General features: G+C 37.6%; 1 protein-coding gene across 1 annotated transcript; it reads left to right on the forward strand.

The window, feature by feature from the left end:
* The first annotated feature begins 1,616 nt into the window (after positions 1-1,616).
* On the forward strand, positions 1,617-18,294 carry LOC149788006 (cerebellin-1-like). Its single transcript, XM_089975705.1, has 2 exons — positions 1,617-1,902; positions 17,802-18,294. Exons 1-2 carry the CDS (start codon positions 1,686-1,688, stop codon positions 18,221-18,223), a joined length of 639 nt encoding a protein of 212 aa, XP_089831831.1. The 5' UTR covers positions 1,617-1,685; the 3' UTR covers positions 18,224-18,294.
* Positions 18,295-18,529: the final 235 nt, after the last annotated feature.

Consider the following 18,529-nt stretch of genomic DNA (forward strand, 5'->3'; position numbering starts at 1 on the left):
TATGTTAGGCATTCAGATGCTCAAATAATCAGAAGTCAGTTTGGAAAACCCATTTTGTATTAACGTTGTACGTCTTGTTTTGCATCATGAATTACTTAGTTTACACATCTTACAATTTTTGCATTGATCAAGCAGATCACACAAATTTGAACAACAGTTTCACCTCTTGTAAAAGATAACTTGTATTGTATTAATACTTGGACTTTAGTCTAACATCAATTTTACCATATGCTTGTTTATGAATACTTTAATCGTACTGAAGATGTTTTGTTCTATATTGCTGACAATATGTCTAACATTTCTAAATCAAGCTATACGTTTTAAAAGTAATGGTATGGAATATGTTATATGTGAATGGTTGCATTGTAGAAAATGAAAGACTTTTTGGCCACAACTTGAAAGTTCACATACACAGATTTCAATAAAAAACTGAAGTCAGCAACTGGCAGGCATGACGTAACCACCATCAAATTTGAATAATTTACGTTTTCCCATCATCAGAATGTAAAGGGTTTAAGCACATATGCATGTACGCTTGACACGTCAATACTGAATTAATCTCTACTTTCACGTGCATCCATTTATGAAAGTCTACTTCACATGCATATATACATACATAGATACATAGATACATATATGCATGCATAGACACGCACACACGCACACACACACATACATACATACATACATACATACATACATACATACATACATACATACATACGTACATACATACATACATACATACATGCATATTATGCTTGTTCAATAAATTAGGGAAATGGACCCATTTCATTTTGATCTTATAAATTATCTCCATGTGTTCTAAGTGAGACAGTACATGATAATCCATTTAAATCGTTAGAGTCGAAAGTAAATAATTCCAATTCCTTTATTTTCCTCTCTTAATCTATGTTGCGTATATATCGCGTTTGAAATGAGAACACCCCTACAGTCATCATTGCTTTTACTGCTACTCTTTCCAAAGAGATTACACACGTTTCTGAATAGACGGTGATTTTTGACAACGTCAAGGTATATGAGGGAAACTGCTATGATTTTTCTGCTGGAAGATTCCGTCTGATATTGTTTGTGAGCGTGTCTGTGGGTATTTGGACGTATTAACCAATACAGATTTTTTGATCGGATAATTAACTGCTGCACATTGGTCGAACTGGGGGAGACAGTAGTGGAGTGGGGATTAGTAGTGGAGTGGGGATGGGGTTACCTACGAATTCTCGTTGTTACAAATCCAATGCACTGAAATTGATGAATGATGTAATAATATTATTATTGCACTATATATACTCTGTATTGGTGATAAGTATGTGCAGTAATTGACAGTGAGAGGACCTTAACCTTGTGATAGCGTATGGTCGGATCCATTGCGCGTTTCTACATAAAAAATTGATAACAAGGCGGACACCAGTTTCACAAATATTCAACACATGGCACAGCTTTATCTTCTAGGAATGTTATCTGATAAAAAAAATCAGAATATGCGTCTTTAACATATCAGACAAATGTAATCATCCTAATTTCAAATCAGATAAACACGAAAATATCCAGACGCACGTGTTCAAAATAGTTATATAAATTATTTCGCCTCCAGTATAAATAGAACACTTGACTTAACCCCCACACTGCATCTAGCGTTGCCATAAGAAATCTTCACAAGATCTGCAATGATTTCAATACACCTTCTGCTAGTACTGACGACTTGTACCTCCGTTGGAACAGCCTTCCTCGAAAAGGTGGGTGAAGCCGACCTGGACGCTGTTCGTATTCGACTAGAAGAGGAAAAGGCCAAAAGACTTCTTCTGGAGAATGACATTGAGGTTCTGATGGTACAAGTTGAAGAGCTAAAAAGGGGATTTTCTCAAATATCAAAATATATCAATGGTATGGATATCTATTTATCTATCTATCTATCCATCCGTCTATCTATCTATAAATCTATCTATCTATCTATCTATCTATCTATCTGTCTGTCTGTCTGTCTGTCCGTCCGTCCGTCCGCCCATCCATCCATCCATCTATATATCTATCTATATATCTATCTATATATCTATCCATCCATCTATCCATCTGTCTATCTATCTACCTGTCTGTCTGTCTGTCCCTCCGTCCGCCCATCCATCCATCCATCCATCTATATATCTATCTATATATCTATCTATATATCTATCCATCCATTCCCAGCAGGGAAGTTGTACAGACCAGGTGGCTCAGATAAAATTAAGCCTCCCACCAAACATTTCTCCGTAGAAGCCTCAGATTGCAAAAATAAGCCTTCCTGCGTAAATTAATCCGCGAAAATTCGACCCAGGATGCAATTTCAGACATAAAAAAAAACAACAAAATTTGGGGGGGGGTAGTAAAATTTATTTGTGATTGCAAGATTGGGCTGCGAATACTAATTTTATTTCACAATAAAACAATATCATTGAAAATAAGATGAGTCGGAAAGTTAGTAGAGTTGGAGAGCCTCATTCTGCCAGATTAGCGCGAGAGCAATTAGCGGCATTAAAGAAGCTAATTCCGACAAAACGATTATTTAAGAGAAATGTTCGTGGTTACGAAGATATGCAACATGGAATTTCAGAAACTTCGGCAAAATGGTTGAAGCCAGTGACCGGAACAATTGAACAGGTTGTATATGGCGACGAAAAAGATCCAGATACCAGAAAACGTGGAATCTTTCCTATGTTGAAAGGTATTGAGGATCAATCACGAACATTACCCGAGCGATTAGCAATAGCAGCAGCGGCGCAACAACTTGCAATTACTGATGGAGGAAAACCTGGAGATGGAAAACCGGGAGGAAGAAAAATCGCAATGATAAAAGGAAAATATAATATTGATAATTTAAGAGAAAATTTCACCGATGAGGGATGGGAAATAATATCGCAGCCCCTCTCGACATTGTATAATATAGATGAGATTGGCCAATTTGCGGAGGAATATTTTAGTAGTCGAACTGAATTTTTGACTGCAGTGGGGAAAAAAAGATATGCAACTCGCGATAGTTGGTATGATATGGTATATAAAATTTACACACAAACAACATCAATAAGGAAGACAGCGGATCCGCGTTACAGAAGGTTTTTAGAAACGGCAAGAGATACACAAAGATATAATAAGCAAATGGCGGAAGAAAGAAAACAACTAGAGAAAGAAAGAAAACAACAGGAGAAGAAGGAAAAAACTAAAAAACGAGGGAGAAAAGAAACACCACAGGAAGATATTCAACCACAGGAGCCAATATTTCAACAAGAGGAATTAGAAGCTAGACCAAAACCTAAAAAACGAGGAAGAAAAGCAGCATCCAGGAAGATATTCAACCACAGGAGCCAATATTTCAACCAGAGGAATTAGGAGCTAGACCAAAAGAAAAAACTTCACCTCAGAAAAAAGAGAGAAAATCGAAAAAGAAAAAAGATCAGATTGATGAACCAATAATTGTTCACGAATATGAATCATCACCGACTAGTGGTTCGATTAAAATTAATCCTAGAATACCTGCTGGAAATTATTTGGATGAAAACATGTTGCATTTAACTCGCAACTATGATTCAAGAGTTCAGATGGCTGCGGATAATTCTCCGGAAAATAAAAGATTACTTTTACGAAAAGATATTGATGTTGATAAACTTGACGAAATTGATTGGCTAGCAATAATGTATTTTGGTGGTATGGGAAAACCAATAACATACAGCGATGAAAATTTTACAAAATTTTCATCAGATGTTATTAAATACAGATTTGCAAGTGCAAAAAAGACAATTTCGCCACCCAAAAGTAAAAGTTCGTCACCTAAAAGTAAAAGTTCGTCACCTAAAGATAAAGGTTCACCGCCTAAAAGTGATAGTCCTGAATCATTCCCTTTTGAACCTCACCACTCTCCTCTTTTCTCTCCTACATTATATCCAAGGGAACCTTCTGCATTCCCCTCTTGGCGACCCCCACCTGTGGAACCAACAGCGTCAAACTACAGGGGTCCCACTGAAAAACCATTAAGATGGGGAATTCACCCCGGGGAGGGTGCAACACTTAGGGGCGGTTCCCCTTCACCTCCACCAGATATATATTCACCACTGACGTCGTCGGGGTCATCACCAGGGTCACCATCAGAGGAGGAGAAGAAATCTTCAACGCCGTCAGACGATTTATTCTACGTAACGCCATTACAATCTCCAGAAACAAAAAAAACAGGAAGCGGATATTCAGTTTGCCCTGACAGTGTTGTCAACGATGTATCTCGCCTCGAAGTATTAATCGGAGGAAAGCGAGCCGGAAATAACTCCCGTGAGATAATCAACGAAGCATCAGATATTTGTCAGCGATTATTCCGTGGTGGTATCATCGATTCTCACATTTATAAAGAGTTTGTCGATGAACTCATCGATTAAATCAATATAATTGAAATAATATGATTGTTCATAAACATCAACGCAGACCTAATCAGGTCCGCATAGTAAACTCTCGATTGCCAGTATACAAATATATTCACGGCAATGGATTCGGCGATATCATTGGAAGTCTCGTCACGCGAGTAATACCTAAAATCGGACCAATGGTAAAACAACTAGGATTGAAAGCAATAGGAAAGATCGGCGAGACTGCCATTTCTGGTATCGGTAATTTGGCCAGTAAAGGCTTCAACGCTATCAAAAATAAAATATTAAGTTTAGTACGTAAAAAGCAACCTGTTAAATTACCTAGCACCAGAGAAATGCCACCTGAAGTTAGTAAGGCCATAAATGATGCGGCAAATAAAAAAATAAATGATCTAGCACAGGAAGCTGCTATAACAAATTTAGCGCAGGAAGTTGCTAATACAAATCTAGCGCAGGATGTTGCTAAGAAAAATCTTGTAAATACAAGTTTCATTTCAGGCAGCGGTCTTCGTTTTAGACGATATTATTAATAATAAATGTTTGCACAAGTGTCAAATGAAGTATTTGACATGGATGAACCAGTAGGTAGGGATACATCAGTGCGAGATTTCCAGTATTTCTCATACGATGTAGTTGAGCCAGATTCAAGAAATCGCAAGGAAATACAAGTCCACGATACAACAAGATATTTTCTTCCATCTGAGGCGTATATCGAATTTGTTGGAAAAATGGTAAAGGCAGCTGATGGTACCAACTACGATGCGGATTATAGTGTTGGGTTTGTCAACAATGGTATCATGGCATTATTCAAGAATGCCACTTACATGATTGATGGAAAAGAGATTGAATCAATTACAAACAACGTTGATATAGCAACGACTATCATAGGTCTAGCGAGATACTCGGATGATTTTACCAGATCAGCCGGTCCTAGTATGATGTTCACCAAGGATAATTCCAACGACCCTGAACATTCCCCGTATGATATCGGCACACCACAAAATCTCGCTGGTAATGCTCATGCTACCAACGTCCCTGTAGTTCTTGGTCCTAATACCAATTACAATCTTGGATTTGCCATAAGAAAAAATATGTTAAAGGGAGCTGAACGAAAATTCTCCTGTGCAATTCCATTATCTCACATTTTTGGATTTTGCAGACATTTCAGAAAAGTTATTTACGGAGCAAAACATACGATATCTTTCGTTCGAGATGCCAATGATGACAGAGCCATTTGGCGAGATCCTGGTGATGCTGGTAAAGTTGTCCTTGAAAAAATTACCTTGTGGATGCCAGCAATAGTTCCATCGATGATCATAGAAGAAAAATTATTATCATTTATGAATCAAGGAGGAAAATCCATCATGTCTTGGTTGACAACAATGACTGATTCTATCGAAAATATTAATATCAACGGAATATTTACCTGGCGAATTGCTTCACAGCAGGGCTCTTCCGCACCTAGACATATCTTTGTTGCTCTGCAAAGCATGATCAGAGACGATCAAAATCACAGTAACATGATATTTGATAAATTCGAGGCAACAAACGTATCATTGAGAATAAACGGTCAACAAGAGCCATCTGAGGAAATAGCCATCGATTTTGAGAACAATTCGACGGCACGCGCGTATCATCGATTACTAAGTTTCATGGGACGCGATCAAAATATTGATACTGGATTGCAAATATCACAACTAGATTTTAGTACTCTCTATCCCATCTATTATTTTTCTTTGGAACATCTTGATTTGGTAAAGCAGTCGGTCGTCGATATTCACTTCAAGGCTAGAATTAATACAGGAGGAAACGCAAGAGCAATCGCGGTTATTCTCAGTGATAGAACAATGATCCTGGAAGGCATCAGTGGTAGAATGAGAGTCATCGACGCACCCGTAGAGAACATGTGATAAATTCTAAATTTAGATAAAGTGATTATTAATATGCCATACGATCACGTCAGCGTAACTCTGACCCCCGGTCAGGTGAAAAAACTTCATGCAGCAACAACAGCGCGACGAGGTTTAAGTTTAACCTTAAAAAGCAATCAGCTTCACGGTGGACCTAACAAACTATCGTTAACTAAAAATCAACATGGACATTTCACCAGAGCCAGATCAGCAAATACTGGTATTCGCCTGAATCTCTCAATAGGAGCAATCAGAGATATGATCAAAGTAGGTGGTATTTTCCCTCTGTTGGCCGCTATTCCAGGATTGATAGCTGGGGCCCTTCCTCTGATTGGAAAAACAATAGGATTAGGTGCACTCGGTGGGATAAGTACTGCATTAGGAAAAAAGATCGTCGGAGGAAGATATCGCAAAAAAAAGGGAGGGATATTCCCTCTTCTTGCTCCTCTTCTTCTTGCAAACGCGATGCAGCAACGACAAGGATCAGGCCTTTACCTAAGACGACCCCCGTACGGATCCGGTCTAAGTCGAGCCTACCAGCCTCAAATTTAGATTTAATCAGTGAAGCAAAAAAAAAGAAAATAAAATTTTTCAGAGGTGTATTTATGCGAGATCAACTACCAGATAAACCGAATCGTACCGAGACAGGAATAATAAATCTCGATAAAAATTCCGGCCCTGGCACTCACTGGGTTGCTTACGCGATTAATCCTCGCGAAATCATTTACTTCGACTCATACGGATTAGCACCACCAAACGAATTTATCAAATATGTGTCAAAACTAAAACTTCCGGTTTGGTATTCAACACTTCCAACACAAACATTAGCAGATCCACCAATATGCGGTCCAGAGTCAATTAACGTCCTTGATGCAATTTCAAAATCATCCAATCCTTATCGCAAAATTTTATTTGAATATACCTTAGATAAATATCATGGTTGACATTTACGGTAGATCTCTTTTTAGGAAAGAAAAAAGGGAGGCAGTCGACATCGATACATCAAAGTTTGCAACCAAGAGCGATATTAATAATCTTCTATCACTATCAGAAGTTGATCCTGGTGAAGTTGCTGTTTTTCAAAATACCGAAGGGCGATTACAAACTAGCAATATCAAAATAACTGATATAATTAAGCGAGAAGAATATAATGATCATATCAGTCAATTTACTCGTCAATCGGATACGGTATTAAAATCTATTGCTGATATTACCGATATCATTGCAAAGTTTCCACCAAAGGACGATCTCGTGAATATAAAACAAAAAAATAATGAGTTATCAGCGGCATTAGTATTACACAACGACGCCCAAGATAAAATAAATAAGCGACTCAACAAACTATTTAGCGATATTAAAAAATTCGACGATGCATCAAGTAAACTTGGAAAAAAACTTGACGAGGACATAAAAAAGTTCGCGGATGCCTCCTCAATTACACATGACGAACTTAATAAAAAAATAACAAAAATCAATGAAGATATCGAGCAAATAAACGCAGCTCGAATATTGACGAATCAGAAAAATAATGCAAATTCCGCAGCGAGTAAAGTATCGAACGATGATATCGAAGCGATACGTGAATTAGTGCAACAAAAGGTCGATAAAACATCACATGATGAAACAAAGAAAACCATTAAGGAAGTTAACGACAATATCAATAAAATGTTTGAACTCACACATAAAAAACTCGATCCATCAGTGTATTACGGAGAAATAAAAACTATCAATGAGAAATTTCTTACCTTAACAACAAAAACCAACGAAATCAGCACAAAATTATCATCAATGAACCTTGAAAGATTATCGCGAATTTCGATACCAGAGGAAGTAGAAACAAAAAATCTTACCTGCAGTGTGCCACTTGTGGTAGAGGTACGAAAAGAGGCATGGTGGACACCCGTGAATAACACATTTAAATTCAACCCGCCAATTGATGGATATTATCGAATGTTCATTCAATCTTCGGTAGGTTTTAAAATAAAAGCCGCGGGTGGTAAAATTTTTGGTGAAAATTTTAATTATGTTATGTACGCAGGTTATGATAATATATTTGTGTTAGAACCACCGGATAGAACCAACATGGGACCGTTTGGTTATAGTATAGTTTTCGAATATTTATGTAAATATATTCGGGATTAAATCATGCAATTGATATCGTAGATTAATAAATGACCGCATCGGATTACCGATACAATCAGGGGCGATCATGGCAGGATTCACTAAAAAAACTCCTCGACGATTATCAGATAAAAATAAAGAAATATCAGCGCAGATTAGTTACCATTGATGTTGCTGTGTACGCGGTATCTGCTGTGGTCGCTGGTGCAGGAATAATTCTATCCGCGGTAACAATGATAGCGCCAATCGTAGCAACAATAATAATATCGTCAACAACAACAATCGCGGGCGTTCTAAATATCATCGCGAAGAAAATATCATCGTGCACAAGTGAGAAATTATCTTCGTACAAAAGTAAACTTACTAAGATCAATGACGCATACTCGAAGTTATCATCGCTACTTTCCGAAAGTCTCAACGATGGTATTATATCCGATCTAGAATTTTCTACAATGATCAGTATTTACTCGGAGATTGAACAAATGAATATTAATAATGTCCGAGCTAGCCCAGATCGTGACAAACACAACACCACCAACAACAACGTTAATATCGTTAAGTTCAACGAAACCAGAATTTAGCATTAATTTTTCAACACCAATCAGCGTCAACGAAATTGCGTTAACACAATTGCGCGTCTACAATAGCTGGCCTAATGTTAGATCAAAATCATTCGGTAATTTGATGCCAAATAATTCACTTGTTTTTGCAAATAAAAATAAACCCGATGGAACACCCGATTGGATCGTCGTTGGTATACCAACCGGTAGTTACGAAATTGATCAGCTGAATAATGAGTTTACCACTAGAATATCAAATTTAACCGGCGATGCTACTCCGGGAATAAAGATATCTTCACATGATCCAACACTATCGTCAATGATAGAAGTGAAATCACCGTACGTGGTAGATATTTACCAATCATCGATTAGAAATATATTAGGTTGGCCCGAGGTCGCACCTCTGGTAGAACCAAAAAAATCGGATGTTATTATTCCAGGTTGGTATGATGAAACCCTTCCAGAACTACCGGAACCAAAAAAATCGGATTTTACCACCAACGAAGGATGGTATGGAGATATCAAACACAAGACTCTGATCCACAGCGCCATCAATCTCATGAATAACCACAAAATTAACCTAGTAATGTTCGCTTTCACTTTTATTAACGAAAGAATTCTCTCATGGCTGCCTCTTCCTAAAATCCCCCCAGATGTGAAAATCTTCGACGCTACCAACATTAACAGGATAATAGCCCCCATAGACGGTATCTTGGTAAGAAGAACACTAGACGAGTTTATTCAAGAACACGAATTACAATTAAATTTATTGCGAGGATCATTTCATGAATGCATCCTAAATAAATCTGGTTCATGTAGCGAAATTATAAAGCACGTGAAAATTTTAAATCAACTTGCGAATGATATTGAATATTATCATGATATGTTTATTCAGGCGATAGTCGACGATATATCAATTGCCGAATATGTTCTCCCTATTAGCAAATTCGAGTTGATCAAAAACTCAGGAGAAAAACAAAAATTCATGAGAGTATTTGAATTAACCGAGGAAACACTGCCAAATTTCAAATTTCCCAATTCTGATTTTGATGCGATGAGAAAATCCGTCACTGATACCATTGATGATTTATTTCCGAAATTACATGCCGCATGGACCAAAAAAATACATTCAGAATTAATTCTTAAACACAATAACGATCCTGACAAAGGTGGACGGCACATATCGCCGGGTATCGTTAATATAACGGAAGTTATCGCGATTTATCTTCACGCGGATGTTGTCGAGGGTAGCTATAATGTTGATTCGTCAGTGTCGAATCAAGCGAATCAGGGATTTGTATTGTATTCATTTTCACCTAGCGCATCTCCTGGTTACTTGATAATCAAGGAACCAATGAATCCGTTTTACCTGCGATGTCATAATCGATTATTGACAAGAATAAATTTCAAACTAACGGATCAGAAAGGAAATTTACTTGATATACGAGGAGAAACTGTAAGTATCAATCTTTTGGTGAAATCGTGAGCGAGATTTTCCAAATCTATCTCCCAGGAAAAAATGGGCGAAAAAAATAAATAAAATCCAGGGAAATTTTCAAAATTAATCTTTTTTTTTGTTTTGCGGAGATATTCAATTATTCTTCGTCACTCTCCGAATCAAATATTATTGGTACATAGGAGAATTTGATCCACGAATCAGCATCATAAGAAAATGTTGCGTTGTATTTTCCTTCTGCCACTCGTTTTACTGAATGCGAGTCAATAACGAAATGTTTTGCTGCTGCAGACATCGATGTAAACGCGATTTCCTCACCTGTTGCCTGATTCACTGATTTAACAGTCCTCGAATAATTAGGAAATCCACGGTTATTACCAAATCTTGAATTTTCACTCTGGGTTACCGCGCGCAGATTGGAAAGTTTATTGTTAAGTTTATTACCGTCAATGTGGTCGATAACAAGTCCGATCTCTATTGGTCCTTTGTAGCATTCGAACACAAATCTATGATTCGAATAACATTCTGTTCTTTCATTTCTTTTATGGACTGTAAATTTGAGATATCCCGAATTACAAATACTACCAACACGTTTCTTTGTTTTGATGTTTCTGACATTACCATCCTCAGATGCTTCGTAACCTTCGATGATGGGATGCGATTTATACTCGCATGTGATTTTCATTGTGGGAATCGCTGATTTCATTTCCATATATGATATTCTCTTTGTTTAAATCGAAATTTGCTTTGAAACGATTAATATAATCTTCTTCGCATTTTATTACCGAGGAGGATCTTTTCTCATAATATCTCCGTAACTCACGATATTTTTTCCCTCCACAGGAGAAACACAATCGTGTCTTTCCTCGAATGCCAACTTGACAAATTAAACATCGCTGTGGTCCTTTGTTACCTCGTCGAATTTCGTATATGTGAGCGCCACAATATTCACCTCTACAGGATTTGTTACATGATTTTGTTGATCCGACTGTTATCCATGAACATTGCTTCATTATATTTAGATATTTGTCTAAAATATAATAATGGATTTATTTGATCTTGATGAGGCAGAATATATCATTCCTGAAGTTGATCGTGCGAAGAAGGAATTTTTTGATGATGGAGCGATTCATGTTTGGTCGACATGGAAAACTAACTTTGTTGATGCTACGATGAATTTGGAGCGAGCGAAAAAGATAATCGAACATATAAAAAACTCACACAAAGAAGAGAGATTTATTTTCGGAATAAAATTTATTGCACAAATGCCCGATGACATTTGGATTATTCGTGATAAACGAGATCCGGTACGCGGCGGTAAGAAAAATGTTGTTCTTGATAAAAATTCGAAACCAGGATTGTTATTAGGGATTGATGGTCCTTATTATGCTAGGGCGTATCCTTCTAGTGCTGTTGTCTATGGAATTTATCGGCTGAATAATAATCCTGATGTGAAAAACCTACCTACGATGAGGGAATCACCGAAAATAAATTGTGTAGCTGAGCGCGTCATCGAGCACATGAAAAATGCACGACGTGGATCTGGTCTGACTCAATTGAGATTGGATAAAATTAATTCATGGGCAAAGACAGTTACTGATGGCGCATCGATTGACGATGTTGCTGCGTTAAGTAAGAAACTTAAATTTCCTATCACAGTAAAAACGCTATCGGGTGAAATATTATATTCGTCGCCGTATAATTCTCGAGGAACACCAATCGAAATTGTTGATCATAATTCACATGCGTGGAGTCAGTCGGTAATGATATTCCCGCGAGATCGTGTTGTTAAGTTTTATCCCGTGGAATCTGAGAAAGACAATTCCGATGCAATGTTTAGGTTTATCAAACTATTAGCCAAGTCCGATCCAATATCGATTTGGTTATTTTCTAGCGAAGAAAGATACGATCAATTTATCTTACCACGCGGAGATATTTACCGTGATGAAATATTACACGAAACAATGAGAAATATCGCGGAGAAGTATTCATCAAATCCAGATCAGTTGCTGACAAACTGCTTTACTGTTCCGTCTGTTGCCGCTCATGCTGCGAGAGAAAGAAACTCGTGGAAACCTACGAGGAATGAGTTTCTTAATGATATTCAACTTAGTTGTATCGAATACGGCCATGGAGGATTATGGAATACCAAGTATTATTTCGAAGATATGATTTCTGTTGATATGAGCGCATGCTATCCTGGAAGTTTTCTCGGATATGGCGATTGTGCGGATTACTTTGCTAAATTCGGCCATCCCACCAACGAAATGACGAGAGTGGCAATTAACGGACCGTTACCTGATTTTGTCATGACAGGATTCGCTCATGTTACTTCATTCGAACTTGCTGAAAATTTGCATAAAATTTGTTATATTTGGATTGGTCGGCATTTATCTCAGCGAAGATGGGTCCCTACGGTATTGTTGAGATTTATGTTGGATTCGTCGATGTTAATATCATTGACGGTAAGTGAAGCAATTATATCGTATAGAAAGCAAACCGAGGTGTGGTTGCCGACAGATTGTGAAAACGCGAAAGATATTGGAAGAAAAATAATTGGTAAATTTACTCAAGGAGGATCAGTTGATCATAAACATCGCCACGCTAGGTTATTTATCAATGATGCCGAGATGGATTTTATTATTGCTGATACAGTATCGCGTGGAATATTTTGCAACAGAGAAAATATTATTATTGATGGAACGAAGTTAGGTACAGTGATCACTTATCTCGATGGAGAGTCAGCGCAGTATACTCATTTAAGATCATCGATGCTCGCTTATGTGAGTATCAATTTGCTGTCGATGATAAATAAATTTTCTGATATCGCGGTAAGGGTTGCAACGGATTCGTTTTATATCGATAAGAAATTTCAGTGCAGGCTGGAAAATTTAATCACCGATGGTTCCTGGGGAACTTGGAGAATAAAAAACGAGGATATTCTAGATTATTGCGAGGACGCGGATGTGGAAGATTGCGATAAGTTTCATAAAGATAAATGTGATGAAGTATCAACAGCAGTATCTGCGTTTGATCCGATTTCACGAAACAAATTCGTTTACCTAAATGGTCCTGGAGGTAGCGGTAAAACAACACGAGCGATAAACTTATTTTCAAACTCTGATATGATCGTGTTGACTCCAACTCATAGATTAGCGCGAGAAATAAAACAGCGTGGCGTTAATTCTTGTACGTATCATAGTTATTTCAAGTACAGCGGTGGATTGTGGGATTCAGCTCGAATGGGAAATAAATATATCAACAAGATTATAATATTTGATGAAATTTGCACGGTAAATTTAGTTGTGTTAAAATTATTCCTGGGTTGGCTAGAAGAAAAAAATACCGCTGTAATAATGTGCGGAGATCACGGCCAACCTGATCCTATTGATGGTGAATCTCCTCACAGGTGGCTTAGAAATTTTGTAGATTATTATGAAGAAATTAACGCTGATTATAGATCTAATGATATTTTACTGACCGAGTTTAAAAAAATGATTCGATTGCAACCTAATAAATTTCAATGCGATGTAATGAGAAAAATAATCGACGAAACTTCGATGGATAATTTTCTAACTTTGTGGCGTCCGGATCATTTGATTGTTGCTAGCAGAAAAATTGTTCGCGATGCTATTCAGGAAATACTGTTCAAACTTCATTGTGATAAATTTCCAACATTGCAGGTGCCGTTGTGTTACAGGCCAACTGATACTAGGAAACAAAATATTAATGTTACTTTGCCATGTGGAGAAGAAAAGATCTTGGTACTAAACGATATTATTTTCGTTGATATTAATCTTGTCAATGATGCAATAAACGCGGAAAGATCGCCATGGAAACTTGGATATGCAGCAACGATACACTCGTCACAGGGATTAACAGTAGATGGCCAGGTCTGGATCGTCGATGATAGAATTTCCTGGTCAAATTTAGTTTATCTAGCAGTTTCTCGAGTAAGAAAATTATCTCAGCTAGGTAGAATTAAATTTCACATAAGTGACGACGGCGGTAATTGAGTATCTCTCGGTATTATTTGTAATTCTTCTTTGGTAAATCCGCGTTGTGGTGCTAGTGAATCTAGAAAATAAATTGCTGGCCTTCCTGATGATCTTGTTACGGCTGATATTTTATGTGTCGTAACGCTCCAAGTTGGATCAGTTGCTCTTTTTCTGCCACCCTCGGCTTCTCCTTCCTTGTATAAATATCTTACAATAACACTACCTAGCACAGGCGGAATTGTGGAACTTCGCTTTAGTGGTATATTTGGTTTTGTAATTGAAGTTGCGGGCTTCATTGATATTGTTCGTGTTACTTCGTTATTTAGTGCGTTAATCACGTGAGGTAATCTTGTTACCCAATCGTGAGATCGTTTATCTTGGATAAATTCTCTCGCGTATTGATATCCGAATAATCGTTCTGCAAGAGTTTTATTGAATCTCTCAACGATAGCTTGATTGTGATGAACACCTACAATACCGCGACGGATTTTAACATTATTCTTTTTCATCAGTGAAGTAACCGCGCCAAGAAATTCTCGACCTGGATCAACCTGGAGAAGCTTCGGCCATGTTAATGGAGATCGTGAATAAATTTCGCTAAACGCCTTAGCAATCTCTGTTGCTGTTTTATTCGATAACGGTTCCGCTTCCTTGTATCTGCTAGCGATATCAACAACCGTCAACACGTATTTATATGTGACTCCGTCGACGGTATCGTAAGGAAGAAACATAAGATCAGCCTGATGGACTTCATTAGGGACGCTGACAGAGAAACTCGCATATGATATTTTCTTAGGCGGAGGAAGATAAATTTGCCAGACTGCTTGTCTCGATAGCCACGATTCAGCGACAGATTGCTTTACTTTTGCTGCCTTGGCAAGTTTAGCTATTGCTGATTTTCCTCGCCAAAATCCTCGCGGAGAATAATATATTTGCTCCATTATAAATTACCAGCACCTAGTACTAATTTACCTTTCATCGCGCCTTTTATTAACCAAGTTGCCAATTTCTCTTTGAAATTTTTATCAGGAATAGCATCTATTGCGTGAATTAATTTAATATCAGCGAGATGTCTTTGTTGTAAATCTCCGCTGCGATATGCAAGATCGTGATAGTAGCATGCGTTATCGATAGCGTTTACTGGATCCTCGCCAGGATTTGGTTGATTATTATCGTTAAGTCTTATATCTAGCCTTGTACCAGGTCCGCAGTAATTATATCCTGGTAAATGTTTCTCTCCGGGATATTTCGCCCAAGGAGCTCCAGGCAGATTTGTTAAGGAGGTTGCGATGTCTCCTCCGGTTCTACTTTTTTTTTTACAAATCTAAACTTAATTGTCTTGCAAACTTCACATTCTCCCTTGATTGCATTTCTGTTGTTGCGTGTAACGACTTCGATTGGATTTATCGTAGCAGTTCGAGTGCGACACTTAACACAATATGAATCCATGTTATTCTAATAACATGAATGTAATTGATTTTTCAGCCACAAAAAAACGCGAGCAAGTAAAACATATCGAGGCATTACCAAATTCGATTAGAATGATAATCATTGGACCATCTGGTTCTGGAAAAACGCAATTGTTGCTAAATTTGATTATGCGATGGTTAAAATGGGACAAATTGTATTTGGTTGCGCCGTCTGTTGATGATCAGCGATGTTATCAGGTATTAAAAGAATTTAGCGATAATACTGAGGATGGCACGATAGAATTTATAACGGATATCAATGAGGCTCCATCAGTGGAGAATTTAGATGGCGATGTTAATAATCTTGTCGTATTCGATGATGTAATGCTGGATAAACAAACTAACCCAGCTAGGATATTCTCGCGTGGCCGACACAAGAACACCGATATGATTTACGTGACGCAGCGATATACGCAAATTCCGAAGGTAATTAGAGATAATTGTAATATTTTATCGGTATTCAATGGCGTTGATACCCACACGCTGAGGAATATTCATCAAACTTGGTGCAATGGCGACATGGATATAAATAAGTTTAAAAATTTCTTCAGTCACGCTCAGGCAACACCACACGGTTTTGTCACGATTAATCTTCATGATCCTCGTAGTAGGTATCGAGTTGGTCTTGATCAGATTTACTCATAAAATTGCAGCCCAATCTTGCAATCACAAATAAATTTTACTACCCCCCCCTAAATTTTGTTGTTTTTTTTTATGTCTGAAATTGCATCCTGGGTCGAATTTTCGCGGATTAATTTACGCAGGAAGGCTTATTTTTGCAATCTGAGGCTTCTACGGAGAAATGTTTGGTGGGAGGCTTAATTTTATCTGAGCCACCTGGTCTGTACAACTTCCCTGCTGCTATCCATCTGTATATCTATCTATCTACCTGTCTGTCTGTCCGTCCGCCCATCCATCCATCCATCCATCCATCCATCTATCTATCTATCTATCTATCTATCTATCTATCTATCTATCTATCTATCTATCTATCTATCTATCTATCTATCTATCTGTGTATCCATCCATCCTTCCATCTATCTATCTATCTATAATATCTTTATATCTATCTATCTATCCATGCATGCATGCATGCATGCATCCATCCATCCATATAACTATCTATCTATTTATCTATCTATCCATTCATCCACCTATCTATCTATCTATCTATCCATCCATCCATTCATTCATCCGTCCGTCCGTCCGTCTGTCCGTCCGTCCATCCATCCATCCATCCTACCATCCATCCATCCATCTATCTATCTATTTATTTATCTATCTGTACAGCTATATATCTATCTATATATCTATCGATCTGTCTATCTATCTATCTATCTATCTGTCTGTCTGTCTGTCTGTCTATCTATCTATCTATCTATCTATCTGTCCATCTATCTATCTGTCTGTCTGTCGTGTTCTTTTTATGATCTTACTCATTTTGTTATGTATATAGTTGTGTCTTTACTGAATTTTCACTTTTCAGCGATTATCATTTCTTGCCTAGTTTGGTAGCGTTTAGGAAGACTTTTATGGGTACTCTCGGGTATGTTATTATGATAATTGTAGATTGGACGAGGAGCCAGTTTTCATTCTCGCGGGTTCAGTTCTTTAGAGATTCCTAAAAATTAAATACATGCCCGCAAATAACGTTCTTTCATATGATAGATGAAAATCGCACTTTCACAACGTTTTTGAATGAGTGGACTGACATATTTGCATGTTAAGAGATAAAGTACGGTAGATGCTGAACGTTTTTATTTTCAATGTTCAGTTAATGACTAGAAGCCAAATTTACTTTCAGACCTTTTTGTAGACACAATAAAGTGTAGGGGACATTAACAACTCGTTCGTACAACTCACCTTTACTTACATTATCTGTTTCAGCTTCTTCAGGAAATGTGACCTCTCTTACACCCAGCATAGCCTTTACTGCTACGCTTTCCAAAGAGACTACACATGTTTCTGAACAGACGGTGATTTTTGACAACGTCAGGGTAAATGAAGGAAACTGCTATGATTCTTCTACTGGACGATTCCGCGCACCTCTCCGTGGACTGTATATGTTCTCTGTAACCATTCTGAAAACTAGTACCACGCATGTTCATTTATTGATAAAAAAGGACAACGTTGAGATAGGACGGGTATTTTCTGGAACTACTACAAGCGATTCGGGTTCAGTAACTGTGGTTACTGTGATGGAGAAGGGTCAGGAGGCCTATGTCACAGAGTATCCTGGTCATACTGAGACTATGCATGGTAGCAACTGGGCCACCTTTACTGGTCTACTAAATGCCCGAAATAATTAGATAAAGTATCCTTTTAAGGAAAGAAGCGACAAGTCTGAGGTGAAAAGCTTGAATAAATACATTCTTGTAATCATCCGACTTGTTATGTTTACCTATATTCGTATTTTGGAAAGTTTGCTTAAGTAATATAACCCTTCGATTCTTTTTAAGTGTTCTTTTGAATATAGAGCTAGTATTGCTCTTTTTATGGTACACGCCTTGGTGAAACTCGTTTCATTTTTCTTCATATGGCAATAACCTATATCTAATTACAGACCAGAAAGTTGTTGTTAGTCACTTTTGGGAAGTCTAAGAACTATATTTGTC

This window comes from Sinohyriopsis cumingii, chromosome 11 (genome assembly GCF_028554795.1).
Source record: "Sinohyriopsis cumingii isolate HCF-2022 chromosome 11, ASM2855479v2, whole genome shotgun sequence".
Taxonomy (NCBI): Eukaryota; Metazoa; Mollusca; class Bivalvia; order Unionida; family Unionidae; genus Sinohyriopsis; species Sinohyriopsis cumingii.